The sequence below is a fragment of the Mobula hypostoma genome, chromosome 19 (genome assembly GCF_963921235.1).
Source record: "Mobula hypostoma chromosome 19, sMobHyp1.1, whole genome shotgun sequence".
Classification (NCBI taxonomy): domain Eukaryota; kingdom Metazoa; phylum Chordata; class Chondrichthyes; order Myliobatiformes; family Myliobatidae; genus Mobula; species Mobula hypostoma.
In genome coordinates this window covers 46,655,351-46,674,145 of record NC_086115.1, presented here as the reverse complement: position 1 = coordinate 46,674,145, position 18,795 = coordinate 46,655,351, and the positions used below count along the sequence as shown (strand labels likewise).

General features: G+C 39.6%; 1 protein-coding gene across 9 annotated transcripts in view; it reads left to right on the top strand.

Annotated features, from left to right (window-relative positions):
* The window catches only part of ptprea (protein tyrosine phosphatase receptor type Ea), a 303,826-nt gene extending 295,707 nt beyond the window's left edge, over nt 1-8,119 (top strand). For all 9 annotated transcript variants that reach the window (XM_063071813.1, XM_063071815.1, XM_063071816.1 and 6 more), the window contains one exon: nt 60-8,119. In XM_063071813.1, the coding sequence (XP_062927883.1) occupies nt 60-134 (75 nt within the window). In that variant the 3' untranslated portion in view covers nt 135-8,119. The remainder of the gene's footprint in view (nt 1-59) is intronic.
* The last annotated feature ends 10,676 nt before the right edge of the window (nt 8,120-18,795 follow it).

The window sequence follows — 18,795 nt, the reverse complement described above, 5'->3', positions numbered from 1 at the left end:
AAGAAAAAATTGGGGCATCCCTTACAAATTTAATAAACTGTTTTGCTCTTTCATTGCAGGAGCAATATGATTTCTGCTACAAAGTGGTGCAAGATTTCCTTGACATACACTCCGATTATGCCAACTTCAAATAAATATGTTTGCCTTACAGATTTTGTTTTTTACCTTTTAAATTGTTAGCTGACAGGCCAGTGAAACATTTTTTGTATGTTAAATTATCAGAACTTTATTTTGTATTTTGCTATGCACTTGTTGTTTAGAAAAATATTACTAATAAGTTGGAGGCCATTCCTTCATTGGCTTGTGACTGCGCTTTGGAAGCATTTAGGTTATAGTAACAGGGGAGTCACACTTCTATCAGCAGTCATGTGATATTACTAACTGAGTGAATAGAATATATTTACGATCTTTTCTTAACTTCCTGAAAAAACATTATTTAAACACAATAGGTCATTATCACACATTATTTTGAATCTTGAATGTACATAGAAGTGAGAAACTACTGATGAAATATCATTTGCTTTGTAAAAATTCTATTAATATCTGATGCCCCTTTAAGTGTTAAATAATGTGAATTTATAATGTGCATGACCGTTTGCTTTGTTTTCAAAAGGTTGGGTGTGATACATCTATAATAGATATATTTTTCTATGAAAAGTTTACAGTGTTATAATGTTAGCTGCATATTATGAGCTTGGATATTGCTTTGGCAAAACTGAAGGTTTTTTTTGTAAATATGATTAATGATACTACACTGTTGTTCAGAAGTCTCTCCTTTTTGTATATTTATATTTTAAGTCACTCCTGTTCCTCCACATGGTACAGACATCACCCGGGCTGATGTGGCCCTGGGACCAACCAACCTCCCTCCAAGACAAGCCTCAACTATGACTTCTTCACCCCTTTGCTGTTGGTTGATTGAGCCCAATATTGGGCAGCCTTAACCTGGCAAACAACATTTGGCTTCTCGGGTTTTGCCAATCTGATTTCAATGAGGCTGGAACCTCAAACTCATGGATATGTCTTGTGGACCAGCAGCCAATCAGCACATTTCACCAATCTACCAACCAAATCTTTACATCAGTTCCCTGATTACTATGTACCAGTTTCTTGCCTCAGTTACAGGCAGACTTTTGGAAGGGTTTTAAATAACTCTGAAGTTTTATATGCTTGTTAAAATGGCATTGCCACAGCTTTGATAATATTTGTATAGGTGGTTGCCTTTTTATCCAAAGTTCTATGTTTTCACTTGTTGGAATGATTGTTTCCGAGTAGGAATTGTGGAAAAATGGAGTAGGTTGATGAGCATCTCCAAGTGGAAAAAGTGACTCCTGATTGATACTTCTTCAGACAAAGTAACCTTAATAAACACCCGTGATCAATGTTCGTGAGAGATAATTCAAACTTTAGGTAGCCAATGTAAAAGTGTAATTGCCCATTATTTTTGAACATGAACCAAGTACCATAATATTAACAGTGAAGCATTTCCTTTACCTCCAGTGCAAATATAGTTCGCAAATAAGTGAATATAAAATTGAAATCTAATGCTGATAAAGCCAAAGCTATATTTAGTATTCTGATATTTGCTTGACTTTCAGAAATATGGAGAAAATGTGAACAGCAGATACAAAAGAATACTCTTTTTTAAGGAAAATATATGAAGTTACTTCTCACTATCCAGCTCATCACCCAATTACTTGGAATGCAACTGGTTCTCCTCCTGTCATGATAGATTGTTATAATATAGAAAATGACAGCATGATGTCTCTTTAATCGAGATCCCAATTGCAATACTCAGTACCGTTGCTTCTTTAAGCAATGTGGCAATTGTTTTCAAAAAAACTTCCTGTATGTACTCTTCTTTAACAACAGTTTGTGGCAAAAAAAACCTCTATATTATTTGTTTTCCTAATTGTTTTAATCTCTCTGAATATCTTAAGTTTTCCTTAGTTGTCAACTATTGTAAGTGTTACTTAAAATAATTCATCATCTTGATGCCTATCGGGTTACTTTTTATTCATTTTGACTCTACCCAAAATTTTTTAAAATTTCTCCCACCTCTAAAACTGTGGTGACTCCAGACTGATTTTCTAACCTTCCCATATCTCACTGCAATGCGTTGAATGGGGAATTTCCTGCTCCGTATTTAGGCAAGGGAGTGCTGTGTCAGTGAAACGGCAGCGATTCCTGTTCCCACTTCCCATTTCTGAGCTCGAATTGAACTCTGGTGGCTTCGACAGCACAGCCAGGAACTTCCTGGATAAACACACATTGGAATACTCTGACATCAAATTTCCCCAGTCTGAAGGCAAAGTGACATTCCAAGCAGATTCCTGTGCACTTCTCAGTGAAGGTCTACAACAGGGCTTGCTGATCACCTCCATTTCTGGTGTATATATATTACTTAAATGTGTGCTAGTAGTCCCTTCTGACATCTGGGCTGGCAGAATATCCTTCCCCACATGCAAGCTAAGTGTTGTTTTTTTCTTCTTTTCAAGTGGAAATTGATCTGAGACCTCTGGGAAAGACCCAGGAGGTAGAATATCCCACAAGTGGAATTTATGTCGGTAAATATGCTTCTAAAGACCCACCTGAATTCCATTTCAGGATAAACTGCACCTCAAAAAGTCTTTTATATGCCAATCATTACCTCTTCTTCTGTACTCTGTGCCTCTAGATGCAAAATAAAGAATTGCATTTGCCTTTTAAATAGCCTTACCTATATACACTGATGCCTTTAATGACTGCCAAGCTCCTTCTGCCTGCATATTTAATGTAAAGTCTTACCCTTTGAGTTCTATTTCTTTTTGCTAGCCCTCCTGTACTTAACATCTTCTACATTTCAGTCATCTGCTCACAAACTTATCCATATAACTTCACCTATTACTTATATCTTTTACACTTCTCATCACATATTTGCATATTTTAATACTTTTCCATTGATCTATATCATAACATTTATGTGCTTTGTTAACAATTGTTTCACTTCTGTCCTCCTAAGAATATTCCTTGACACATCTTTCATTTTGGATAAGCTGATTGTTCTCAATGTTAACGTATGTGAACAGATTTCCTCTTGATTGTGTGTGTGTGTGTGTGTGTGTGTGTGTGTGTGTGTGTGTGTGTGTGTGTGTGTGTAATTATCTTATCAATTCCTTTCTGAAAAATCACATAAACCATATTTACTGCAGTCACTTGTCATCACCCTTACTTAGTTAATACATTCTATAACATTGGTCCAGTGTTGCCTACCTTTGCAAAATTTTTGCTGATTGTCTTGTCTTGCATTTTCTTATGTATCTCTAAGTGAGAGTCTCCAATTATTTTAAATTGCTAACATGAAACCTATCACAAATTTAAGTTTCTGATGGTTTGCACCTGTAATTTTGTATAATTAGAGTCAGAACATTTCCCAGTAGTGTCTAGAACTATTATAACATACATTTTGGTTGCCCAGGGACTGCATTTAAATAATAAGAGAAAATGTCTTTCAAACAATGTGAAGGTATATTTTCAATATTTAAATGTTAATCTATCAATAAAATACAATGTTAAAGTAATTTTCAGTTAATTAATAGACCACTAATTTTGTTTGGGCGTAAGGTAACACAGAATATTCTGATTCTTTAATATTTTACTGTATTATAGGAACGCACTTCACAGATGTATACAAAATCTTTGGGACAATATGGTAGCGTAGTGGTTAGCTCAGGCAACTTGGGTTCAAATCCCACAGCTGCTAGTCAGAAGTCTGTACATTCTCCGGTAGGTTTGAAGATTAATTGGTCATTGGAAATTGTCCTGTGATTAGACCAGCATTAAATTGGGGGATTGCTGGGCAGCGTAGCTCAAAGGGCCAGTGGGGTCTACTCTGCGCTGTATCTCAATAAAAAATAAATCAATAAAATGATTGAAAATTAGTTCAAAAATATCAATAGTTCAGAAGCTATCATTCGTAGTTATGTTCCTTCACAAACTGCAGAGTTGACAAAATGACTATCATTTTTAAGTATCAATAAGCAACACATTAGTTTTGCTGTTCTGCAAATTCCAATTGTGACTCCAGTTGGTAAACACCATGCTTTGCTATTGATTTGATTTCCTTAGTGATCTTAACACTGCTCAGCATTCTCACTGGGAGGTGATCTATTGGTTCAGTTGCTTTCCTTCCCTTTCTTCCTTGCACCAACATTAAGAACTCAGTAAGTTAGCAACTAAAAGGTACTATAAGTATTATCATTCCTTCATGTGTTTATTATGGTGAGGTGAGACATCATAAAACCTAGTTACATTTCCTGTTCGTCAAGCTGAGAAAAGCTATAAATAGAGGCGATGCAGGAATTGTTGAAAGTCTTTCCATTTCAAGCACTTGCACCTAAAGTACAAATCTTCTGCTCTGTTTACACTGCAAAACAGCTGGACAATGCAGTGTATATCTAAACCCAGAGACTCAAAAGCCAGATAAATACTGTGGCTGAACTGCTGACATCTGGCACTTCAAAAGCCAGGTTGCCATCTGCATGCAGCCTGTTACTAACAGGCAGATCAAATTTTAGGCTGTTTGCCATGCTAGCATGAAATCTATAGTTAAATAGCCAGAGTGGAAGGGGGTTAAATGCAAGGTGAGAGGGTCAGTGAAGGGATAGTGTATAGAAATTGATCTCATTCTGCCAGCAACTCTCAAGAGGATCTGGTGTAGTGAAAACTTCTTTCACACCCACCTTTTGCCTTTATAACATTGAAATCCTGTGTGAAGCAAGCCAACACTCTCTCTTGCAGAAATATTTGGCAATAAGCCCAAGGTCAGTACTTGTTCCATCAAATGTATAAAGATCTAAATGCCTGTTTTAAGCAGCTTTATGTTGAATGAGGCAAAATAAGTGAAGACCAGACTGAAAATTATAAGTGTAGAATACAGTACAGTCTAGCTAATGTATTTTTATGAAAATATTTATCCAAAAAAAGTTTAACATTGGGTACAGTAGGGTTTCATTACCAAATGTATCTTTCTTTATATGTTTCCTTCTTTTAAAATACTTGGAGAGATATAAACTTGTACAGTATTAAATACTCTATATTTAAAAATGACATACAAGTGCAGAGTTAATTTGCAATTATATTCCTCATTCAGAACACATGCAACCTTTTACACATTGACCTTTACATTACTAAACAAAATGAATTGAAAAACTGCATTGCCAGATTTCTTTATATGTAAATAAGCACACAACTGAAAAACAATCTATTTTTTAAAATGTTTTCAAGAAAAAAACATTTCATATTAATATTAAACCAAACAACTCTTCCTGTTGCCAGCTTTAGTTTATATCACGTAGATACCTTAAATATATGTATTCTGTAGTGAATTATCTTTTCTAACTTGGACATTTTCAGTCTTTGATGTTCTGTGATCAAGAATACCCACAGATAGAAATTCCTATACTTTGTCAGTCCTTTTAAATTAAATGGCCACTTGCAAAAATGCCAAGGTTACTTATGAATAAATACGCCCAAGAATAACTAAGCACATTTTATAAGATCTGCTTCCATTGTGCAGAAGTTGCCTAGGGAAGGATGCATGCATTAATTAAGCATGAAAATGAATGTAATGTTTCCATTTTTTTTGTTAAACTGTGGGCGCTGTTACACCCAACCTTTAAGAGAAGTTGCGGACAAACAAGCAAGTAAATCTGAAAGCACACTACCACGTGTATACTGCCATTTATTACTGCTAGTGTACCCAGTGAATGGCTTATTTTTCTGTGCAATACACAACTGAATATTTGTAGAACATATACAGTTAAAGTGGTTGTGGTAACAAATACAGATTTAATCTGGGATGATATATTGCATTCATATTACATTTATGAAGTGCTTATATATTGTTCATTTTAATGCATTTCATGTGCTTTTTTTATTTTACATTAAGATATAAGGGACAACACTTATAAAAGGTCAAAACTGATTATCCCATCCACCTCAGTCACTAAGTGACTAAAATTATTTAAAAGATACAGTTTCCCATTGCATCAATTTCCATTACGAATTGAATTGAGGACTGCTTTTTACTTCATTGACATTAATTGTGGTCTGTGAAATTCCGAAGTGAAAATGCAGATTAGATTGTGTTCAGAGCAATATAATCCATGGTTCCAATTAGTGAAGGGCATTGTTTCTGAACATGTTTACAAATTGATTCACACGTAAAAAGATGGGGGTTTGTAAAATTAATCAGAGTTGTGTTACTAGTGCAATTTTTTTAATTGTAGACTAGAAACAATGTAAGGGAGCTGAAAGTTAGGAAGCATGGTTTGGTTAACCGTCACAAAGAGAAGAAAATCTGCAGATGCTGGAAATCCAAAGCAACACACACAAAGTACTGGAGGAACCCAGCAGGCCAAGCAGCATCTATGGAAAAGGGTGAACAGTGACATTTCAGGCCGAGACACTTCATTGATCCTGATGATCACCTGAAACATCGACTGTTTACTCTTTTCCATGGATGACGCTTGGCCTGCTGACCTCCTCCAACATTTTCTGTGTGTTGGTTAACCATCAGGTCTTTACATGGTAGGCTTAGTTTTGACACTGACAAATATACAAAGTTCAATGAATAACTCCGGAATAACAAAATGGAAAAAAAAAGTACAAGCATGTTACCTGATCAAGCACTTTACATTTCCTAGTTATTTTTAAACTATCTTGCAAAAACAACTTAGTTAAAAAGGCCAATCTCGTCAGAGTAAGTAAAAATAAACATGGGAGTTAGTTCCAGGAGAACAGCAACAAATGAGATAGTCTTTTATGATTGCAAGTTATTCAGTATAGGACATAGGTACTCTTTTTGTGGTTTAGACATCCAAAGCATTTACAGCTATTGATCAAAATCTGAGGTTATTGGGTCAATTCTGGTACTCATCCTGGGTGGGCACGAGAATTGAGCAAAGCATCAAAAATCTTCCAAACAAGTCACTGCTTTCTCAACTGAGAACATAATAATTATGTCTAGCTTGGAACATTAGTGAGCATGTTGTAGCATTGGTGGTAGGACAGACAAAGCCTCTTCCCAGGCATGTTCTGGTTTGAGATGCCCATTTATATAGGGCCATTTTAATCTATCCCAATCCATGAACCCAGAATTAGCTCCAACAGAGCAACACTGCACAATAATTTACTGCTAAAGAATATTACACAGTATCAGGACTTTTTCACTCTTTTAACAGTAAGGGTCAAAAGTGTCAGTATTTCCATCACTTCTTTCTAAAGAAATTCTAAAAAAAAGGAGCAAATGAATAAATTTGTTTTATTATTTGAGAATAATGTATATGAAGTAACAAATATAAATATTTGGTCTGATTTGTCCAAGTAAATGAAAGGGAAGACATTGTTATTTAAATTTATAAATTTCTTTCTTTTGGCCTTTTACAAGTCTATATTGTACTTTTATTTAAATGAGAGAATGAGGTTTTGTACAGTTCTGTTTGAAATTATGCAATTAAGTATTTTGTCTTTCGATCCTCCTCATTGCACTAATCTGCCGACTGTCGTGCTTATTTACTGCTCAGAATACATGAAAGTCACTGTGCTGATTTTGAATATGTGAAGTTATCCTGAAATTAAACATATGCATATAAATACAGATCATGCAGCTTTTATTTGCAATATGTGTTGTATATGGTTGTCATATTTTTGATAGTACAACAAATATCATTTAAAAATTTGTTCCATGTATATATGATAAACCATTGTTCTTGGAAATCTTCTTGTGTATAAAGACTTTGCTATGATTATCGCAAGTATTTGATACATGTTAACAGGATTATAAGAAATATGAATAAAGGATCAAGTGTCAATTTTATGATCATATTGCATTAATCCCAATATTATAGCTTCCCTAAAATGATATGAATACTGTTTTAATCATTTCTTTTTGTTGAAATATGATTATACAGTACAAGATATTAATGTATTATAATATCTATTCAGTTGCAATTTAAGGCTTTTTGCAAGCTAGCATGCTCATACCTTGTTCATGGTGGCCAACTGTCATTTTAATGTTATTTATCCAGTTTTGCTAAATAATATTTTTGCAGTTTGAATCCTTTAATAAATGGCAAGCCAAAATCATAATTTATTCTCAATGTGTGTGTTTTTTTATTTAATCACATCAGTTTATTTAATATAAAGTAGCTGTAGCTGGTCTTTCAAAAGCTGCTATGTAATCATGTAAATTGGGTGGTGCCCAAGTCTGTATTTACACACTGATTTGAAATTTCCTAAAGTTACAACTTGGACAATTCATAAACATGAGAAAGTCTGTAGATGCTGGAAATCCATTGCAACCCACACAAAATGCTGGAGGAAATCAGCAGGTCAGGCAGCATCTATGAAAATGAATAAACAATTGACATTTCGGGCCGAGACCGTCTTCAGGACTTGAAAGGAGATGCTAGAATAAAAACTGGGGAGAGGGGAAGGAGGCTATCTGGAAGGTGATAGGGGAAGCCATGTGGGTGGGAAGTTAAAGGTTGCAGAAGAAGGAATTTGATAGGAGAGGAGAGTGGACCATAGGAGAAAGGGAAGGAGGAGGAGATCTGGGGGAAGGTGATAGGCAGATGAGAAAAGGTAAGAGGCCAGAGTAGGAATAGTTGAAGAGGGGAGGAGGAGGTAATTTTTTTTCCCCCAGAAGGAGAAATCAATATTCATGCAGTCAGATTGGAGACTACCCAGATGGAATATAAGATGTTGCTCCTCCACCCTGAGGACAGCCTCATCCTGGCACAAGAGGAGGAACACACATAAAAGTTGCTGGTGAACGCAGCAGGCCAGGCAGCATCTCTAGGAAGAGGTGCAGTCAACATTTCAGGCCGAGACCCTTCGTCAGGATTAACTGAAGGAAGAGTGAGTAAGGGATTTGAAAGTTGGAGGGGGAGGGGGAGATCCAAAATGATAGGAGAAGACAGGAGGGGGAGGGATGGAGCCAAGAGCTGGACAGGTGATAGGCAAAAGGGATACGAGAGGATCATGGGACAGGAGGTCCGGGAAGAAAGACGGGGGGGGGGGTGGACCCAGAGGATGGGCAAGGGTTATATTCAGAGGGACAGAGGGAGAAAAAGGAGCGTGAGAGAAAAAATGTGTGTATAAAAATAAGTAACAGATGGGGTACGAGGGGGAGGTGGGGCATTAGCGGAAGTTAGAGAAGTTGATGTTCATGCCATCAGGTTGGAGGCTACCCAGACGGAATATAAGGTGTTGTTCCTCCAACCTGAGTGTGGCTTCATCTTTACAGTAGAGGAGGCCGTGGATAGACATGTCAGAATGGGAATGGGATGTGGAATTAAAATGTGTGGACACTGGGAGATCCTGCTTTCTCTGGTGGACAGAGCGTAGATGTTCAGCAAAGCGGTCTCCCAGTCTGCGGTTCAGCAAAGCGGTCTCAAGAGGAGGACATGGATCCACATGTTAGAATGGAAATGGGAACTGGAATTAAAATGTTTGACCACCAGGAAGTTCAGCTTTTGGTGGATGGAGCAGTGGTACTTGACAATTGCTTGCTGGAGACCTAATTGGTAAATATCCCTGTGAGCTTGGCAATGACTAATGGCAATAAGCCAATTGCTAATGAAATAAAAACACATAATTAATGTCTGTTGGCTGAAATTTTCTGAAACGTTTATTGGGCCAGAAAATCAGTTGGTAAATAAATTGACAAAGAGCCACTTCTCAAATCATACAAATCTTCTGTTACAAAAATACCTTACTCACAACTGTAAAGCATAGGATAAATACACAGATGCTGGAATATGAGAAAATAAACAAGACAATCTGGGTTAGATAAAGAATTATTATTTCACTTCTATGACTCTGCATTAGATCTAAAACATGCTATATTTATAACAATTTTTAAGCAAGCAGACAAAGAAAATAGAGGATTGAACAAAAAGGAAGCAATAGGATGAAAGGCAGGAATGATAAAATGACAATGGCACAGTCTAAAGGACAAGGAAACTTCAATATTGCATCTAAAGGAGGTGTAAATACAAACGGAGAATAGGAGTTATAGTTATGATTTGCAATTCTTAAATTTGACATTGATTCTCAAAGGCTGGAAACCATCAGGTTGGTAGATATGGTCTTTCTCTCCCCTTTTCTATTGACTTTATTGGAAGAATTGGGGAAGCTGAGGTCAATGAGTTTAGGAGTGGGATTAAGAATTCAACTGAGAATTAAAGAGCGAGAAATTGATAGCTGAAGAAAATGCTTGCAAACTGAAATGGGTTGTTCAGCAAAGCATCACCCAATCACTCCCACAAACGTAGAGAAGAACACACTGAGAGCAGTGAATAGATCATAACTGAAATAGGTACACTACAGTGTAAAAGTATTAGGTACATATATATAGATAGGGTGCTGAAACTTTTGCACGGTACTCTAGTAACTTTATGAATTGTAACATCTCCCTTAGTCAAGCTATTGTCCCCAGATGCTTCAAAACCTCCACAATCATCCCTGTAGCAAAGAAATCAGTTGTAGCATGTCTGAATGATTACCGTCTCATGCCCTGACCCCCATAGTGATGAAATGTTTTGAACGGCTTGTCAAGCCTCATATCACAGCCAGCCTCCCCTCATCGCTGGATCCTCTACAGTTTGCTTATCGTCCAAATCGCTCTACGGAGGATGCAATATCCACCACACTGCACACAGTTCTCTCTCACTTGGACAACAAAGACACTTATGCCAGTATCCTGCACATTGATTTCAGTTCAGCGTTCAATACCATCATCCCGCAGAGACTAGTGGAGAAATTGTCGCTGCTTGGCCTTAGCACTGCCATGTGTTGCTGGATTCTGGATTTCTTGACAGAGAGACCACAGTCAGTCCGTGTTGGCAGGAACATCTCTGACTCCATCACACTGAGCACTGGATCCCCACAAGGCTGTGTGCTTAGCCCATTGCTGTTTACACTGCTAACACATGACTGTGCAGCCAGATTCATGGAGAACCTGATCATTAAATTTGCAGATGATACCACAGTGGTGGGGCTCATCAGCAAAAATGATGAAACTATGTACAGGGAGGAGGTCAAACACCTAGAGAGCTAGTGCAGGGATAACAACTTGACGCTTAATGTCACCAAAACCAAGGAGATGATTGTCGATTTCAGTCGGTCTCAGCCCGAGCACACACCCCTCAGCATCAGCGGCTCCACAGTGGAGAGAGTGGAAAACATCAAGTTCCTTGGGGTGCAGATCTCGGACAATCTCACCTGGTCCAGGAACACCACTGGGATTGTGAAATGGGCCCAGCAGAGATTGCACTTTCTGAAGAAGCTTAAACAAGCAACACTCCCCACTAACATCTTAACTACATTCTACAGAGGCATGGTTGACAGTGTGCTGACCTTTTGCATCACAACCTGGTACTCCAGCTGCAGTGCTGTCGACAAAAAAGCCTTGCAGAGGGTGGTTAGGGGAGCAGAGAAGGTTATTGGGGGTCTCCCTACCTTCTGTCCAAGACCTCTTTCAGAGTCAATGCCTCCAGAAGACACGGTGCATCATTAAAGACCCCTCACACCCTCTCCATGAGCTGTTTGTTCTTCTGCCATCAGGCAAACGTTACAGGAGCATCAAAACTAAAACCACAAGGCTACTAAACAGCTTCCTCCCACAGGCAGTCAGACTGCTAAATAGCTGCTCTACCTGACTCTGCTTTGGACACTTTTAACTTGCACTGGACAGTTATAACTAACTTTAACTGACATGTGGCTGTTGTGTTTTACTATTTATTGTTATGTTTATTATTTAGTGTTGCGTTTGTTATGTTATGATTGCACTGCCCCTGAGAAACGCTGTCTCATTCTGCCCTGCAGAGCTGATGTATGGTTAGAATGACAATAAAGTTTTTTGAACCTTGAATCTTTGAATCTTGTACTGCTTCTGCAAAAAAAAACCCAAATTTCATGACATATATGAATGATGATAAACCTGATTCTGATATGGATCTCCATTGTGGACTGAGAGGAGAGCCCAGGGAGAGGGGGATCATGGCTGGGAAAAGGGGAAAGAGCGGGCATCACTGGAGATTCATTCTGTAATGATCAAAAACCAATTGTTTAGAATCAAAGGTCCTTACCTGGTGTCTCAGGGCTGGGTGCTTCCATTAACAATTCTTCTTACTTCCTACTTTTCCCTCTGTGAGACCTCTTTAATCTGCTGGCTGCTTAAACTCTTCTTGACATGGCGATGCTGGATGCCTTAAACCGCCTGTGGAAGCAGTAAATCATCTTGACACAGTGGAAGTCACACAACAGAGTCAGTTTATCTTTTTGAATAAGGTCAATGGTGAGCTCCATTGTTCTACTGTTGACTGTAAAATCTGAGCCATTTCTGCTGCACATGATGGATACTGAAAATTCTCCAAAGCATCATTGAAAGGGAAACATTCCAGCCGGGACTTCCTGGGGATTGCGAATCCAGTTTCACATCACAGAAGAGCTTTCTAATTTTGGCTAAAGTTTCTGATGCTCCTTTAACTTTAAATATTCTTGGTACTCTTGCTCCTTCCTGTCACTTTCTTTGCTGGAACAGTGAAGAGTTAATGAACACTACACCAGTCCCTTTACATAAATGACAATTGCAAATCACCAAATTAACTCTAATTTCATTGTTAAAGTAGTATTATTTATTGCTCCAAAAGTTGTTTGCTGTAAACATATTATTCAAATGATGTTCAGTAGTTCTGAAGGAAGATTGTGTGTATATATGTATAGAGAGAGGGAGAGAGTGGGGGGGGGAGAGAGGGGGAGGGGGAGAGGGAGATAGGGTGAGAATGTGGAGCAGAGAGAGAGTTTGTAAATCTGACGGGAGTGTTGGGAATGGTGAGGGTGGAGCGCTGCAGGATGGGTGTGGGACAGGTGGCAAAGGAGGAGTGCCAGGAGTGGGGGGCGGTGTCATTCTCTATGCCCTCCCCATGAGCTGCATGGGTTTTCCCTGGGTGCTCTAGTTTCTATCTATAGTCCAAAAATGCACCAAGTAGTTTAATTGGTCATTGTAAATGTTCCTGTGATTAGGTTAGGGTTAATCGGGATTGTAGGGTGGCATGGCTTGAAGGCCCAGAAGGGCCTACTCTGCGTTGTATCATGAAATAAATAAATGAACTCAACACCAACGGGCAAAGCAGTTCGGGTAATGTGTGAATAGTAGCTGAGGCTCAAAGTTCAAAGTACATATATTATCAAAGTATGTATGTATTATATAACTTCGAGATTTATCTCCTTACAGTTAGCCACAAAACAAAGAAACCCAAAAAGAACCCATTTAAAAAATGAACATCAAATATAATGCACAGAGAGAGAACAAAACGAGCAGTGTCAGCAATAAAAGTAAGCAAATATCTTCAGAACTGGAATTTTACAAAAGACACAAAGCCAGAAATCACTGCAGCTGGCGCAGACAACAGCCACCGTTCATCACGAAGCCAGGTAAACGTTGCAAGATCACAAATGCAAAGCCAGGGCATCACTGCAACTGGCTCTGCATTTCAGCGTAGAGCTGAGTAAACATCCTGGATATGTCACTGATCTCAGTTAGGACAGCCTTGATGAAGCCTAATCTGTTTTAGTCATTTGTCAAGTTTGAAAAATCAGCTTGCATGGGAGAAAGGTGATCACTCAGCCCACCTTGTGTTCTTCCTTCAGTTAGCCTAAATTGTCCATGGTCAAGATCATAGGTCAGGAGGAGGCTTCTCTGTCTGTGTGTGAGTGGGTGGGTGGTTGGTAGAGTGGGAAGGGGCTTGCTTTGTTGTGCTGTTGCTTGTGTTATTCTGCTAAAAACGTTGGGCCTGCTATTTTGGTGACAGAGTGTGTGGTAACACCTGCGGGCTGCCCCCAGCACATCCTCAGGTTGTGTTGGTTGTTAATGCAAACAACACATCAGAATCAGAATCAGAATCAGAAACTCCTGAAATTTGCAGACTACACAACTGTCATTGGCCTTATCCGAGACGGTGATGAGTCTGCATACAGACGGGTGGTGGAACGGCTGGCCCTCTGCTGTGGTCAGACCAATCTGAAACTAAATATGCTCAAGACTGTGGAGATGACAGTGGACTTCAGGAGGAGCCCCCTAATACTCCCTCCACTCACTATACTCAACAGTATTGTGTCTGCTGTAGAGACCTTCAGGTTTCTGGGTGTCACAATCTCCCAGGACCTGAACTGGACACCCAACATGGACACTCTTATCAAAAAGGCTCAGCAGACGTTGTATTTCCTACGTCAACTAAGGAAGTACAACCAGCCTCAGGAGCTGCTGATTCAATTCTATTCAGGAATAATCCAGTCTGTTCTCTGTTCGTCCATCACTGTCTGGTTTGGATCAGCTACCAAACAAGACAAGAATAGACTCCTTTCTTTCTTTTTCAATCTTTTTATTAATTTCAAAATATAGAGACAAAACATAGCAATAATACAGATAGTAGGAGATATATTGTTACACTTAAATAGACTCCTAAGAACCGTTAGAGCTGCGGAAAGGATTATTGGTGTGAAGCTGCCCTCGATCCAGGACTTATATGCATCTAGAGTCAGGAAGCGAGCAAGCAGCATCATTGTAGACCCATCACACCCTGGACATCACCTGTTCCAACTCCTTCCTTCTGGTAGGCGCTTTAGATCACTCTATGCCAGGACAAATAGGTACAAGAACAGTTTCTTTCCATATGCCATCAGTCTTATGAACACTTGAATTTTGTCTATTATAAACCAAGTCCACCTGTACATACACAGGTATACCTCATTGTATATAGTTCACAGTTATTTGCACTATTGTTTTGTTTGCTTTTTGATTCTGTACAGCGAGAGCTCAGGGAAACCGGCATCAAATTCCCTGTATGTGTCCACGTACTTGGCGATAATAAAGGATTCTGATTCTGAGTTACTTGTTGGCGGAGAAACTGAAGGAGCTTGACTTGGTGCAGATCATGCTCCTCCCTGCATCAGAGAGGTGTGGGTGTGTGAAGGCAGTATGCAGTTTAAGAGTGAGTGATTGTCTTTAGTGCCTTTTCTTGTGATTGCAAGACCCTATTGGATATTGCTAATGAGGAAAGCTGCAAGTCTGATTCGCTGATTTATCGGTGGATGGTGGTGGAGCTGCATGGCCTCAGTCATAGCTAGAACTAGGCCTCAAGCCATGGTGTCGCCTGTTTACACCCACCCAAGTGAAGGGAATCAGAGTCTAGTTGCTTCACCAGCGTGCCTGGATTGGTGTGTTGTGGCATCCCAGCTGGAGATGGTGCTGCCCCCTAGTGCTCACACAGCAGAAGACAAGTTGTATTGTGTTCAACTGCAGACTGCTACAGCATTCAGAGACTTGGGGTCTTGGACTATTTATTTTTGTGTGACTGTGTCTTACAGATACCTTATATGTGCTATATGTGCCTTGTGCTATGTGTAACTGTTGCACAGGTGTTCTGCACCTTGGCCCCAGAGTAACACTGTTTCATTTGGCTCTGTTCATGGGTATTCTTGTATTGTTAAATGACAATTAACCTTGAACTTGAACATTTCCTCTTATCCAGTTTTGAAGACTGCTGCCATATACCTTGTAAACGATAAATCCTGACAGGTAATAAAAATGTACCCGTAGCATGGAAAATAATATAATATTTACTGGTTGCTCTATCATAGTGCTAATATACAATGGCATACATTCAAAGCATGAAATTTAGGGAACTTGTGTCAATGTCACACAATCAAAGAATTTGTGTGCTTTCTCGGCGGTATTTTCATGTTCTCCCTATGAGTGGGTAGATTTCCCATGCATGCTGCAGTATCAACCCACATCCCAAAAACATGATGGTACATTAATTGAATACTGTAAAGTATGTCTAGTGTGAGCTACTGGTAGGAGTGACGTGGAGAGAGCACAGAGCGTTGTTGATGAGCATGAGAGATGGGATGGGAGACTGGGATACAGGTTGGGGAATGTAATTGATGGGATTGGTGAGAGCAGGTGTGGATCTGATGGGTAAAATTACCTCTTTCAAAGTCATAAGAAAATGTGAATTTGAAGAAAATACAGTTCTGTGCAAAAGTCTCAGGCACCCCAGATTTTTAATATAAATTTTAGTTTAGATGTTTATTTTTTGACTTCTGCATTAGTGTGTCAGTAGAAAAGAGCAAATTTTAGATTCCCAAACATTCATTTTCCAAAAAAAAGAACCATTATGGAGAACATTTTCGTATTTCATTAAAGAAAGTAACATATTAATATGCCACTTTTCAAATAAAAACTTGATTACTTTGTGACAGTTTAAAATCATCAAATATATGTGCACCAAACAACAGCATTTCTTTGGAAAATCAATCACATTCTACTCCCTGTGCGGCTTCCAAAGTCAGCAATCCTTTCGCTGGGTTCTGCACCTGCTTGACACACCAATGTATGAAGGACCTCAGCCATATGTACTAATTTCCAGTACGCAGAACACTTCCAGACAAGAACAGGCTCTTCTGCCCAAGGTACCAGTAATATGCAACATATGTACATCTGGATGCTATTTTCCTATAATATATTTGTGCATGAATGGCCAACTGGATCAGCATTGTGAGGCTGTGATTGGCTGAGACAACTACAACCTGATTGGAGATCCATACACTATTTGCATGCCACATCCCCTGCAATAGAGTCAACTGAAAGTGAATTAAGAAATGTACTAGATGATGGTTCTTTTAGTTGTTATAGCTAGAGGTGGTACTGAGGATAAATTCCTACTACCTATTAAATGCTCCCAAAAGAGTGCATCTCAAATAGCCTCTGGCAACCAAGTCTAGCTCCTGGCCTTCACATCTGGCTAAGCTACTAAGCCTGGTGGAACTATTTCCATTAACAGGAGAAGGGACAAAGGTGGGTTAATGGCACTTCAAAACCAGTCATTTTTGGCAGATAGGACGCATCAGCCATGGTTGGCAGCTCATCTAAGAGAAAGAAAACTCTGATCTCAGATCTCCACTGTCTTGTAGCTAATCCCACCCATAGGGAAGGCTTTGGAAGTAAAGCCCAAGGAAAAATCCAGAGCTGGAGTCTCTAAGGCAGTCCTACATTGAGTTCAAGTCTGACTGGAAGCTCCTATGATGCTGCTGGTGTCAAACTGTATCAGTCCCTGCCATTCTTTTGGATTCATCAGATGCATGGAGAGGGGGAGCTTGCTACATGGGCAACAGCTTGCTCTCTATATCGTAGTGGCATGGCTTGTGTATCACGTAGACAGCTTGGATGCAACATCCATGATTGACCCTGGCCAATGGAGGGCCTCAAGGACTGGATGATGCCACAGCAGTGTTCAAGGATGGCATTGGAAAACTCAAACATATCAAGGGTAACATAGTGTTAAATGAAAATGCCACACCCAAGTTCTACTAAACCCATCTGGTTCATTACACCATTTCTGAAAAAGTAGCCAGTGAGCTAGTTCACGTGGAGACTGAAGGAATTCCTTCCAAGGTTGAGTGGAGCCCATGGGCAATACCGGTAGTCCAAATAACGAAGAAGAATTGGTCTGTAAGGATGTGGTGATTTTAAGGTCACCATCAATCCAGTGCTGAAAGTAGATCAGTAACCCCTGACCAGAATAGAGGATAACTTTGGAAATTCTTCTTAAGGGAAACACTTCAACAAAATGGATTTAGCTGAAGGCTACCTATAGATGGAGGTGGAAGATGAATCCAAAGTTTTTCTCACCATAAATACTCAAAAAAGGCTTTATCACTATAATAGGCTTATTTTTGGAGTAGCATCTGGACCTGCTCTCTGGCAGAAAGCTGTGGACCAGGTGTAGCAAATCGATAGTAAATATTAAAAATTTAAATTATAAATCATAAATAGAAAATAGAAAAGGGAAAGTAAGGTAGTGCAAAAAAAATGAGAGGCAGGTCCGGATACTTGGAGGGTACGGCCCAGATCCGGGAGGTCAGGATCCGTTCAGCAGTCTTATCACAGTTGGAAAGAAACTGTTCTCAAATTTGGCCGTACGAGTCTTCAGGCACCTGAGCCTTCTCCCGGAGGGAAGAGGGACAAAAAGGGTGTTGGCTGGGTGGGTTGTGTCCTTGATTATCCTGGCAGCTCTGCTCCGACAGCGTGCAGTGTGAAGTGAGTCCAAGGACGGAAGATTGGTTTGTGTGATGTGCTGGGCTGTGTTCACGATCTTCTGCAGCTTCTTCCGGTCTTGGACAGGACAATTTCTATACCAGGTTGTGATGCACCCTAGAAGAATGCTTTTACGGTGCATCTATAAAAATTAGTGAGGGTTTTAGGAGATAGGCCAAATTTCTTTAGCTTTCTCAGGAAGTAAAGGCGCTGGTGGGTCTTTTTGGCAGTGAACTCTGCTTGGTTGGACCAAGTCAGGTCATTTGTGATATTGACCCCGAGGAACTTAAAGCTTTTGACTTGTTCCACTTGCGCACCACCGATGTAAATGGGGCCGTGTGGTCCACTACTCCTTCTGAAGTCAACAACCAATTCCTTCGTCTTGCTGATGTTGATAGATAGGTTATTGTCTTCGCACCATGCCACCAGGTTCTTAATTTCCTCTCTGGACTCAAACTCATCATTATCCGAGATACGGCCTACAATTGTGGTGTCATCAGCAAACTTATATATTGAGTTCAATGGAAACTTGGCTACACAATCATGGGTGTACAGACAGCAAAGGGCTGAGTACACAGCCTTGTGGGGCACCGGTGCTCAGGGTGATTGTAGAGGAGAGCTTGTCCCCTATTTTTACAGCCTGGGTCCTG